At 43.0% G+C, this 12,427-nt stretch overlaps 1 protein-coding gene across 1 annotated transcript in view; it reads right to left on the minus strand.

Moving 5' to 3' along the window:
• Positions 1-392: 392 nt before the first annotated feature.
• Positions 393-12,427, minus strand: part of tbc1d32 (TBC1 domain family, member 32) — a 92,148-nt gene continuing 80,113 nt past the window's right edge. The window contains exons 33-34 of the mRNA XM_063223081.1: positions 6,400-6,588; positions 393-960 (exon numbers count right to left, since the gene is read on the minus strand). Coding sequence (XP_063079151.1) covers positions 841-960; positions 6,400-6,588 — 309 coding nt within the window. The 3' untranslated portion in view covers positions 393-840. The remainder of the gene's footprint in view (positions 961-6,399; positions 6,589-12,427) is intronic.

The following is a 12,427-nucleotide window of genomic DNA, read 5'->3' on the forward strand; positions in this document are numbered from 1 at the left end:
CAATAAGTAGGAAGCAGTGTTTAGGGATGATTGCTTTACTGTCCATACATTGTCCGAATTCACGGCCACATAAACAGGTGTTAAAACACACCTTATTTGGCATGCAAGACTCAAGTGCAAATATATTACACACACACTGTGTCACTTATGGCTGTCCATGCATAAGTAAACACACACTCGTAAACAGAAACACACGCACACTCACACACGCACACATGCTCACACACAGGAACGCACGCCCCCACGCCCCGCCCCCCCTAAACACACACACATTTATGATTGATAGCAAACCTAGTTCAGCCTCATAAGAGATAAAATACTGTAACTGTCACAACGTCCATGTTTCACGGACTACAATAATGGAGTCAATAAGAGTCAAACTGCCTAAAAAATACAAATCCCTGGCTTTGTTGTACAAGTTCAGCATCAAATTGGTTCAAATTGTTTCAGAGTTTCTCATATTCTCAGAGATTCATCAATTGTTCTTATTCATTTCTGTATCCAGGATGCGATGATTGTACAAGGCAAAACAGCTGTAGGCACAGAATCTTGACAGCTATAGTTTTTTTTGTCTACAGTTGGAGTATGTTCAGACCAACTCCAATTCCAGTCGATCCTGTACCAAGGAGATGCAGATACTGATTTTGGCTCCGGAGCTTGTTGATTCCAGAAGGTTTCCTCACCAGCTTTGTGTGTAGGGTGGTGGTAAGGTGGTAGGGTGTGTGTTAGTTTTTGTACAATTCTAAGATGTTCTAATTGGTCCAGACTCTATGAAGAGGTTCTGAATCCAGAACCTTGTATTGATAACACGGTGCCAAGAAGATTCTGGAACTCTCCTCATCAGCTGTGCTTGTGCAGGATGCTCCTCATGTCGCTGAGCACCATGGCTCTGTAGCGGCGCTCCAGTCCCTCCATGAACTCCAGGTAGCTGCTCACCTTGAAGCCTGTGATGGGCTCCTCCTGTACAACACATGGGAACCACAACATTAACAATGAGCACATATTTTATGGAAACGCAGATACAGATACAGACACAGGCAGACGGACAGGGACACACACACTCGGACACAGACACAGAACCAGGCACACACACGGACACGGACACGGACACGGACACGGACACAGGCACAGGCACTAACACACACACACACACAAACACACACACACACACACACACACACACACACACACACACACACACACACACACACACACACACACACACACACACACACACACACACACACACACACACACACACACACACACACACACACACACACACACACACACACACACACACTCTTAGCATTTATAATTTTCTTCATCTACTTACTCATCCACACTCTTCGCTTGACTAATCTGGTCTTCTCAAAAAAGGTACAAAAAGTACAAATGGACTCGCAAAGACTTTTCCATCGGGGCCCCAAAAGATTTTGTTTTCTCTAGTTTTTGTGCAATCTTGGATGGGGAAACGTTCTATCTTCTCAAAAAACCTGTGTATATCCACTTTTAATTCTACAGATCAAGGGAGTCGATAATGCGTCGCATTAGGATTCCTTGTGTTCATTGACGAGGCTTAAATGAATAGAAGTGGACAGCAGTGGTAAGGAGCTACATTAACTCGATGACGGCTGTGGAAGAATCACTTCATTGACAATCACAGTAGACAGCTCTGTAGCCAAGCTGTGACGTCAATACCCGTAATGAAAACGGCACAAGTTACACATTCAGCTACTTTAATTTAATACGGTAAACAAGGAACCGATATCAGAATCCTTCTCTCTTCACTCAGTGTGTGTGTGTGTGTGTCTGCCTCTCATCTTTGTCTGTCGATGTATAGGTACAGTGAGTCCAATATGTATTTGATCCCTTGCTGATTTTGTTGGTTTGCCTACTAACAAAGACATGATCAGTCAATAAATGTTATGATAATATGTATTCTAATATGGAGAGACATAATATCAAAAAGAAAATCCAGAAATTAACTGAAGAGAATATATATTAATTTATTTCCATTTCATCGAGCAAAATAAGTATTTGATCCCCTGCCAACTGATTAGAGTTCCGGGCCCACAGACCAGATGGGCACTTCCGATCAACTTGTCATCTGAATTAAAGACACCTGTACATACTAACATGCATAAGACACATTGAATCAGCAGAATCAGTCCATAGTATGAGTGAATCAGTCACACTCCAACCTCACCAGCATGGGAAAGACCAAAGACTGGTCAAATGATATCAGGGACACGATTTTAGACCTGAACAAAGATTAAATGGGCTGTCACAAGAAAGAGACTGGGTATTAATGACCCAGCTGTTGATGCATTTCTTCCAAAATGTGAGGAATACAAAATGACTATCCATCAGCCTGTCTGGGGTTCTATACGAGATTTGACCTTTGTAGGGATTTGATAATCATGAGAACAGAAAGAAATCACCCTAGAGCTGTACAAGATGAACTAGGCAATGATATCAAAGCTACTGGGACCAAAATCACTGAGAAAACTACTGGTAGCACTTAATGCCACAGAGGTTTAAAATCCTGTAGTGCACACATGGTACCTCTACTTCAGAAGGAACCTGTGCAGTCCCACTTGAGGTTTGCCAACGGACATCAGACTGGTTTAGGATATAATAAGGAGGTGCTGTAGTCAGATGAAACCAAAATCAAGCTGTTTGGCATTATCACAATTCAATGTGTTTTGAGAAAGAGTACTGCTGTCTATGATCCCAAGAACACCCTCCTCACCATCATGCATGAAAGTGGTATCATTAGGGTTTGAGGGTGTTTGTCTGGCCAAGGCACAGGACAACTTCATATCGTCAACGAATGGATGGAGGGAGACATGTAATGTGCAATCCTGAGTGCAAACGTCCTTCCCTCCACCACTACACTGAAGGGTGGGCCATTTTTGGATCTCCCAACATGACAATAATACACAACATACAGTCAAAGCAACGAAGGAGTGGCTCAATAAGAAGCATATTAAAGTCGTGAAGTGGCCTAGACAGTCTCCAAATATTAACCATATAGTAATTCTATGGAGAGAACTGAACCTCCCATTTGCCAAGCTACAGCCACAAACTATTAATGTTTTAGAGATAATGTGCAAAGAAAAATGGGCAAAAATATTTTCTACTATATGCACAAACATTGTCATCAACTAAAAGAAGCATCTGACCTCAGTGCTAGACAACTAGGGCTTTGCCACAAAGCACTTTATCCTCTTTAGCTAGAGGGGTCAAATACTTATTTGCCTAAATTAAATACAAATACATTAAAATATATTATTTTAAGTTATTTTCTGGAATTTCTTTTTGATATTCTGTCTCTCCATGTTTGAATACATATTATCATAAATGTATAGACTGATCATGTCTTTATTAGTGGGCAAACCGGCAAAATCAGCAAGGGATCAAATACATATTGGCCTCACTGTACAACTTTCCACATTTTGAGGGTGACATTCGGTATGAAACTCCCCAGCACCAGGACTTCTGGGCAAGTCTGGTGTCTGCTGAAGCTGCAAACTGCATGTGGGTCGTTGAAATCTGCATTGCTGCTACTGTAGGTTAACAGCCCGGGCACATCCCATCTAGAATACATTTGCCTGGGCCCCACCCATTAAATTTCGCATTCAACACACTCTGACAATCTGGCTATTCTCAAGTCTTCCTGATCAGGAACCAACGCAAGAAATGACATAACAAACAGTATGCATATGTCATAGGAATCTGTTGGTTGATTGGCTGTAGCTGTGTCCAAATGCATATACAGTAGAGGAATTTGAAGGATGCCCATTGACCCTGTCTCTGGCAGGTTTGTGAGATCAAGCTTGGTCTATAATCCGTTTCGGATGCTTGATAAGCTACGATGCCTCTCCTACTAAGCCTGGTACTGTATTGTTCAATATGCCGCTAGGTCTTGCAATGTGTTACTTACTAGTCACTAAGTAATCTAATATCTATTTTATTGTCTACATGCAAAGCATTAGGTCTGCAGCATACAAGCCCAAGACTAAATTCCCTTTGGGGCAATAAAGTATATCGTATCATAAACTTGTATTCCTTCTTAGTCGACATGCGTGCTTAGTATAAACAAAAACCCAGCTCTGCCTCTATGTGTGAATCACTCAGCTACACCACTGGGACCTGACTTTTACGAGGCAGTATACTTTTGCACAATCAAAAATGATATGGGTTGTGTTTAATCATCCCATTCACATTTATTTTCACAGTAGTTGCCTCCAGAAGACTTGAAACAAGGCTGTGAATGAAGACTAACACCTTCTAAAGCATTATGACGAAAAGATGGCCGAAGTATTGCAACGTTTGTTAGTGCTTTTTTTTTTGGCATCGTTTGTGAAGCCAATGAGGCAACTGTTGTGGCTTAGCATGCAATACATTTTTAATTGGATGAAATAAACCAGAATTGATTGAGAGCTGGTACCGTATGGATATGAAAGGAGAATGAAGAGTGCAATAGGTCAGCCTGCCATAGTCTCCCATTTCGACCCACTGTTGCTTTCCAATTATTTTTCTCCAAGGGCCAAATTATGTAGCACGAGTGAGGCTGTGAAAATCACACACATTTATGTTTCCATTTGTTCTGACCTCATGGCGGGCCAAATGTTTGCCATGCCCGTGCCGGATTTGGCCAACAAGACTTTGTTTGGACATCAAGGCTTTACAACAAGTGGCCAGTGCTCATTGCCTGCTTGATTAGTCACACACACACACACACACACACACACACACACACACACACACACACACACACACACACACACACACACACACACACACACACACACACACACACACTTTTATATACAGACATACAGAGACACACACAAAAACAGGCCTTATTCGCAAGGGGTAAGTATTACCTGCGAACCTCTGGTAACCACAAATTACTGCGTTACGTCTGTGTTACTGTGGTGCATTCGCACAAAATAAGCAAAGTCCGTAATTTATAAAATGTACAGACATTACAGGCTACATTTATTACAGGTAGGCTAGTTACTCGGCTATGAAGGCATCTGTGAGCACGTCGGTAGTGTTATAAAAACAATTGCCATACGACCAGCACTGTTTATAAGAAACATGAAATGTGCCATTCATGGGCACACAGTCATGGACCACTACTAATAGATTAACTGTCAATGTTGCTATGTTCATAGAAAGCAACTTGCGAGCACTTTTCTTGGATTTTTGCTTGTTCATTTTGTCAGAGTTCGGCGAAACACAGTTTTGAATTTGTGGCGGAATAATTGCTTGAAAATTACAGTCACCGAGCACACACATAATTGTTATCATGAATGCCGCTTCACAACCCTACTGTGCTCATTATCACTTTGATAAAGCTGTAAATACTAGAAAGGGAAAAAAATAATGTAGCCTGACAGATAGAAAACGACTAAGCAGTGTCTTTTTTATTGAAAGCTGTTGAGGGAGTTTGGAAACTTTCATCAACCTTAGCCCGTCTCAAAGGAAATCACTTTCACATTACGAGAGTGAAGGTAGAGAACATTAGGCAGTACTTTAGCGGAAACACTTTCCCTGATGATAAATCCACTAAAGACTCAAACTGAGGGTTGAATTGCTTTGAACCCAACCCCCCCCCTTCTTTGTTTCATGGCATGCCTTTGTATGGCATCATTGAATGTACCAAGATGGCTGAAAAAAGGGTAGGGTAAAAAAGCAAGGAGAATATTGTGCAGTGACAAGCAATTATGTTTTGAGTTTTGTGGACCCAAATATGGAGACCACAATTCAGGCGGTTTTGCTACGTGTTGAGGGAACAGGGACAAAAGAGACTCTTAATAATCTGTCTTTATATTTCAGGGCCTTTGCAGAACAATAGCCACACACATTTTCCATTTGACTCATTCATTTAGATTGAAAAAAGATAATAGTGTAATAATCTGTGGGGAAAAATAAAGCTTCTCACTTGGTATTTGACAATTGCACATTTTCAGTTCATCAGAAACTTTTCGAGATTTTTTATGTCATTTGAGTTAGAATAGATGCGAAGTAATACAAATGTAAAAAATAGGCAATCATACATTCACAGAAACAAACACACACACACACACACACACACACACACACACACACACACACACACACACACACACACACACACACACACACACACACACACACACACACACATGCACCCCACACACGCACATACACATGCACACGCACACGCACACTCAGAAACACACACACACACACAGTTTTTTCACTAAACAGACCACAGCAAGGGGGCTTCTGTGCTGTGCGGGTGTTTTTTCCTTTCATGCATTAATTTATATCCTGCACCCACAAAAACATGTTTTTTCTGTTTTGGGATGTGCACACTCTGAACATGCAGAACCAACGCACCTTCAGGAAGACCTGCAGGTCCTGTGTCTGGGCGTGGGCGAGGACGTCCTGCTGCAGGTGCTTGAGCACGGCGATGCACATGTACACCTGGTAGTCAGGGCCCAGCACCACGCATGTGCACAGGTAGTGGCACACCTCAGGCCAGTCCAGGTAGTTCCAGAAACACTGGCCCAGCCACTGCACACACATCTAGGATGAGGAGGAGGAGGAGGAACAGGGGGAGGAGGAGAGAGAGAGAGAGAGAGAGAGAGAGAGAGAGAGAGAGAGAGAGAGAGAGAGAGAGAGAGAGAGAGAGAGAGAGAGAGAGAGTGCTGTGTGTGTGTGTGTGTGTGTGTGTGTGTGTGTGTGTGTGTGTGTGTGTGTGTGTGTGTGTGTGTGTGTGTGTGTGTGTGTGTGTGTGTGTGTGTGTGTGTGTGTGTGTGTGTGTCGTGAGGAGGAGAGGGGGGGTGGGTGAGAGAGGAAAAAATGGCAAATGAAGGAAAATGAGAAAATACATTGAAAGAAGACTGCTTTAAAGCGATGGTTCGGAGTAGAATCACCCTAATGCCATTTGAACCGTGACACCCATCCACCTTTACACCCGAAGTGTTTTCTGCCGCAGACTTACATCAACAGAGTTGCCGTGTTATTCGATGTTTATTCCGGTTAGCTTGACTCAAGCGCATATGGATACTGGGCACCGTCTCCAAACTTTCCCCACAAAAATAACATGTCATGACACCAAACTTCTGCAGTAGCACAAATATGGTCTGTACTCACGAAACGAAGCATTTGGAAGTTTGGAAATAGTCCAGGAGTTTAGTATTATCAACACAAGCTGAATAGCTTCTCTGCTGCTAAAGCTGTGCCAATGTTACTTCCGTCATATGAGACAAGCCCGTAAAAGTCTTCAACAAACTTCCAGACGAGAGTGTTAAAAAAGTTTTCACTGAATTGTGATTAAGGCTTATATTTTCAAGGCAATACTTAAAAGATATTTCAAATCTTACCTACTATCAATTAGACAAGGATTTTCGTTATCAATACTGATGCTGAATTCACTTTTCATTGTGCATATTATGAGCTTCGTTGAGGACTCTTACATGCTTGTCTTAGATGACGGAAGTAACGTTGGCGCAGCTTTAGCAGCAGAGAAGCTATTCGGCTTGTGTTGATAATAATAAACTCCTGGACTATTTCCAAACTTCCAAATGCTTCGTTTCGTGAGTACAGACCATATTTGTGCTACTGCAGAAGTTTGGTGTCATGACATGTTATTTTTGTGGGGAAAGTTTGGAGACGGTGCCCAGTATCCATATGCGCTTGAGTCAAGCTAACCGGAATAAACATCGAATAACACGGCAACTCTGTTGATGTAAGCCTGCGGCAGAAAACACTTCGGGTGTAAAGGTGGATGGGTGTCACGGTTCAAATGGCATTAGGGTGATTCTACTCCGAACCATCGCTTTAAGTGTATTGTATTCTCTGCATTTCAATGTTCTAGTAATATTTTACTGTAGCTTTTACAGTCACGGCAATAAAGTTTATTGCAGTGGAATTTCAGAGAAAGAGAGAGATGAAGGAAATACAGACAGAGAGAGAGAGAGAGAGAGAGAGAGAAAGAGAAAGAGAGAGAGAAAGAGCGAGAGAGAGAGAGAGAGAGAGAGAGAGAGAGAGAGAGATAGATAGAGAGAGCGAGAGAGAGAGAGAGAGAAAGTGTAAAATCCCCTTTGCAGTCAGACCTATTGCATTTTTAAAATCCAATCAGCATTAGCCCATTGGGAGAGAAACCCCTAAAGCTTCCACAGCCTATAACCCTCAACCCCCACCTACCCACACCCACACCCACACCCACCCACACACACACGGTTCAAGTGGTCACTTCTCGGGGGATCATATAATAAAAGCACCTCATCATGCTCTTCACCATATTAAATATATCGTGTCTTTTTTCCATCCATTTTGTGGCATCCTCTAGTACTGATGAGTGCCCCATCAGATTTGGTGAAAAAAGGCTTTCATGTCCTTGTTTCAGAATGTGCGACTTTTGGTGCATAAAAATGATGGGATTTTGGTTGCTGCTGTATGAGCTATGGTAGTGGGGAGCTAGCAGGCACAGGAGGTAAAATTTGGGTGAGATTCAGCGATAAGCAGCCTCCACAGAGAACAAATATAGAGGTAGAGTAGAGTAGAGTAGTAGAGTATTGTTTATTGATCCCAGGGGGGAATTAGGTAAGTGTGTAGTGATGTGGGGGTTTGGTTTCTGTCACCTATGACAATCTCTTTCTGTGTGTCATTCTGTGTGGTGTTAAATAGCTGGATGGCCCAGGGGGAAAAGGACCTTCGTAGCCTACAAGGGATGGTGTGGAATCTGTAGATGAACAGGCTTCTCTGTTTGGCAAAGACTGAGTGCAAGGGGTGATTGTAGCTGTCCATTATAGAGTCCACTCTGCTCAGTGTCCTCTTATAAGCGGTGGTAGTGACTAGTGAGAGCCTCCAGTTCTGTGCCTTCAACAGGCCCAGCTTTCCACACCAGCGTGTCAAGGCGTGCAGCATCTCTCCTAATGCTACTGCCCCTTGTGCTAGGCAACAACCCTCCTTCTTTAATAATGTCATGAAGTCGTGTTGTGCATTGTGTATTCTCGTTCTCTATTGCAACTCAACTTCATGGTCAAAGTCTTGGTCAATGTTCTTTCGGTGTAAACTGCCAGATACACAATGTGAGATATTCTTCACCGAAAAAGGACATTCACAATGAGAGATGGCTCCCTCTAACGGAACACTACCTGACATGGCTTGCCATGGCCATTAATTCCGCACCTGGCCAGGGACACGTCCACAGAGGTAGAGGTCATGCGAGGCCATAAAGGTCATTTGACCTTTGACCTTCCTCAATGTCAAGCTTTTCCACTTCCTTCCCCTGGAGGAGGAGTTCAGTTCACCCTCTATTTTTTTTTACCATCATATCTACTTGAGAGTTTTTGTCAGTCTTGCCAGTTTGTCATTCTCTCATTGTTTCACTCTGTCTGTCAGTGTGTCCTCTTTTCACCCTTTCCCTCTCTCCCTCTCTCTCTCTCTCTCTCTCTCTCTCTCTCTCTCTCTCTCTCTCATACAGACTACCCACCCACTCACCTTATCCATCATTAATGATGGCACTTGTAGTGAAGGGCGAGAGCAGTGACCCCACTCCGCCACACAGCAAGGTCTCCGGGGGGTGCCACACATGCTTCCGAGCCAGACTTGTTGGAATGGCAGTCAGAGGATACCCTCAACGCTAGCAATGGCATTACAATGAACTGCTGTCCCCATGAGCACATCTGACATATTCAGGTACTCCATAGAACTCTCTGCATACTTTCCTCAACCACATTCCTAGGCTTTCTCAATCAACCTAACCAGGACCTCCCTCAGATATACAGTAGTAAGTAAGTTTACCTTCAAATACATTAGGTTTACCAAGCCATACCACTTCACTGGCCATGTTTAAGCAACACCTTAAGACACATCTCTTCCTGGAGGCTTATGGCTGCTAGTTCCACAAGCAGTTTCGCGCATTCACACACATGCTCACACACTGACGCGCACACACACTCACACTCTCCAACACAACACTCTGTGAAGCGTCCTTGGGTGTTTTGAAAGGCGCTATATAAAACGAAAGTATTATTATTATTATTATTATTATTCTGAAACCAATTACTGCAAGGGTAAGAGCCGTCATCTCACCTCGCCTCAAACCCAGGTCTCAAGGGTATCAACCATGTACTCTGACTGCAATGTGAAAGACTGATGATGGTTTGGAATCACAGTGAGAGTCAGAGGTGTTACAACAAGGTTGGGATAATCCAACCTCTAGCCCCAACTTTGATACAAACAACTCAGCAATCAATTTCTAAAGGGAACTCAAAACAAAACAGTCACCTGTCAAATGCGGCAGAGTTTTCTTTTATCCTTTTTTTTAACATTTATTTTTCAATTCTGAGCCTGGGGTTGCTCCAACCAACTATCAGACGGCTGATCCTGGGTACAGCAGATGATGTGATTGGTGAAACCACCCGCGTTAAAAGCAACGGAAATGAAACCCAAAAATCCAACGGAATGAAATAGCCCCTCTTTTACTTCCTTCTTTCACTTCTGTCCACCTGTGCCATCAAAACCACTGCTGTTCTGCCATGTAGATACTGTATACTATACAACACTCTGAGTAGTCCTTCAGGCGCATCTTGCTCTTATCTCTGACGGCGGCAGTAACCATCCTCAGCGTACTGTCATTGAGTCTCCCACCAGTGGCGGAACAACTACACACAGGGCCCCAGGGCAAAACACTGATAGGACCCCACCATACAGCCTTCCAAGGTCAAGATAGGGTTCCGACCACCAATACGGGAGGGCCCAGGGCCCCAGGGCAAATGCCCTGCTCAGCCACCTTATAGCTCCACCCCTGCTCCCCACATTACTCCCGCACTCAGATGAATGAGATGGCTGGCCTCTGTGACATCCCACGTCGTTATTTGTCATCATCCTTTCAAACAGCTACAGGATCGCATTTCGTTTGAAAGCCTGCTAAGGCCCGTGGAGTGTCATGAATGTCACAGCATGAACGAATGAATGAATGAATGAATGAATGAATAAATGAATGAGGAAAAAGCCGCCAGGGATCTGGTGAAGCAAGAGGGCAAACAGCCTGGGGCTTAACTAACATGTAGCATTCACACCAGCAGCCTCAGCATAGGACATACAGGACATGACGGGCAATTATTTGTACTGTATATGGAAAAAAAGTCATGTATATGGAAAAAAAGTCACAATCTCAGATCATAGATATATACGTAGTATGTCTGTCAGTAAAAGAAGGGGGGATAAAAACAGGACTTGCCAACAATAACCTTTAGGGAACACTAATGCAACCAATGTGCAATATCTACAAATGAATAATATCTAAGTACGTCTAAAAAAAAGATGATCGGTGCATTTTTTCAGGCCTCCCAATTTCAGCTGGTTGGGCATTTCTGACATGTAAATGTGGAAATCTGGATAATTAAATCAGTTCTCCAGCAGTGCAAATCAAGATACAAGGGCACCGTGAACAAATTAAAACATTTTTTAAATTTTGAAAACGTTTGATTAAGTGCAGTTGAAAGGAACGCAATCAGCTGAATCTTTTAAAAGTGTGTCTTTATTTAAAAATGACATGCACCCTTGTCTCTTAAGTGTCTGTTTTTCTCCAGGGAACCAGCCTTAAAAATGCAGCAGATAAAGTCCGCACCCCCATTAATGGGCTCCTACCATCCCTTTTTTTAACGGTGACATTTTGGGAGTTAGCACTTCATTGGACACGTCATGTTAGAAGATAAAACTAAAACGATTGCTGCAAGCATATTACTGTTGGTACAAACTTCATCTTCTAAATCGTCTTTGCCGGGGCAATCGCAGAGAAGATTTTTATTATTTGGGCAATTTGGAGCTAGAGTGAAATGGAGGGGGGCGGAGGTATTTTGCAATATTCATGATGCATGATGCAGCATTTTAAATCTTATTTATGTGAGCAGGTTATCAGTCTCACATTTCATTTGCTGCCGGTAGCTGTGTAATGAAGGAATGGCTTGTGAACTACAGCACCCTTTGAAGACCCAGCAAAGAAAGCGCTTACACTGCGAGTGAAAATGACCAGACAAAAAGTCTCTCAGATTAGAGCAACTCTTTCATGAGCAAATGTATCAGGCATAAGGCTGCTCACAATGCTGCTCACAGTGTTTCTAATGCTGTCAGTTCTTACTAAATTTGTTCAGTTTGCTTCTATAACGCTGTATTTCTCCTCAGTAAACAGGCCCTCAACTGTATGTGGTCGGCTAGAACATGAAGGGTCGCACATATTCCAGCACTGTGGGGTGTGGTGTGCTTGCTTCAACCGTTAAAGAGGCGTCAGCACTACATGTTCTTCGTAGTCCCACAGTTTAGGCAAAAGTAATCGTCTGTCTCACTGAGTGTCTCACTGGGTGTGTTTGCTTCAACCGTTAAAGGAATATCAGCACTGCATGTTCAGTGAGGC

The sequence above is a fragment of the Engraulis encrasicolus genome, chromosome 18 (genome assembly GCF_034702125.1).
Source record: "Engraulis encrasicolus isolate BLACKSEA-1 chromosome 18, IST_EnEncr_1.0, whole genome shotgun sequence".
NCBI classification, from domain to species: Eukaryota; Metazoa; Chordata; class Actinopteri; order Clupeiformes; family Engraulidae; genus Engraulis; species Engraulis encrasicolus.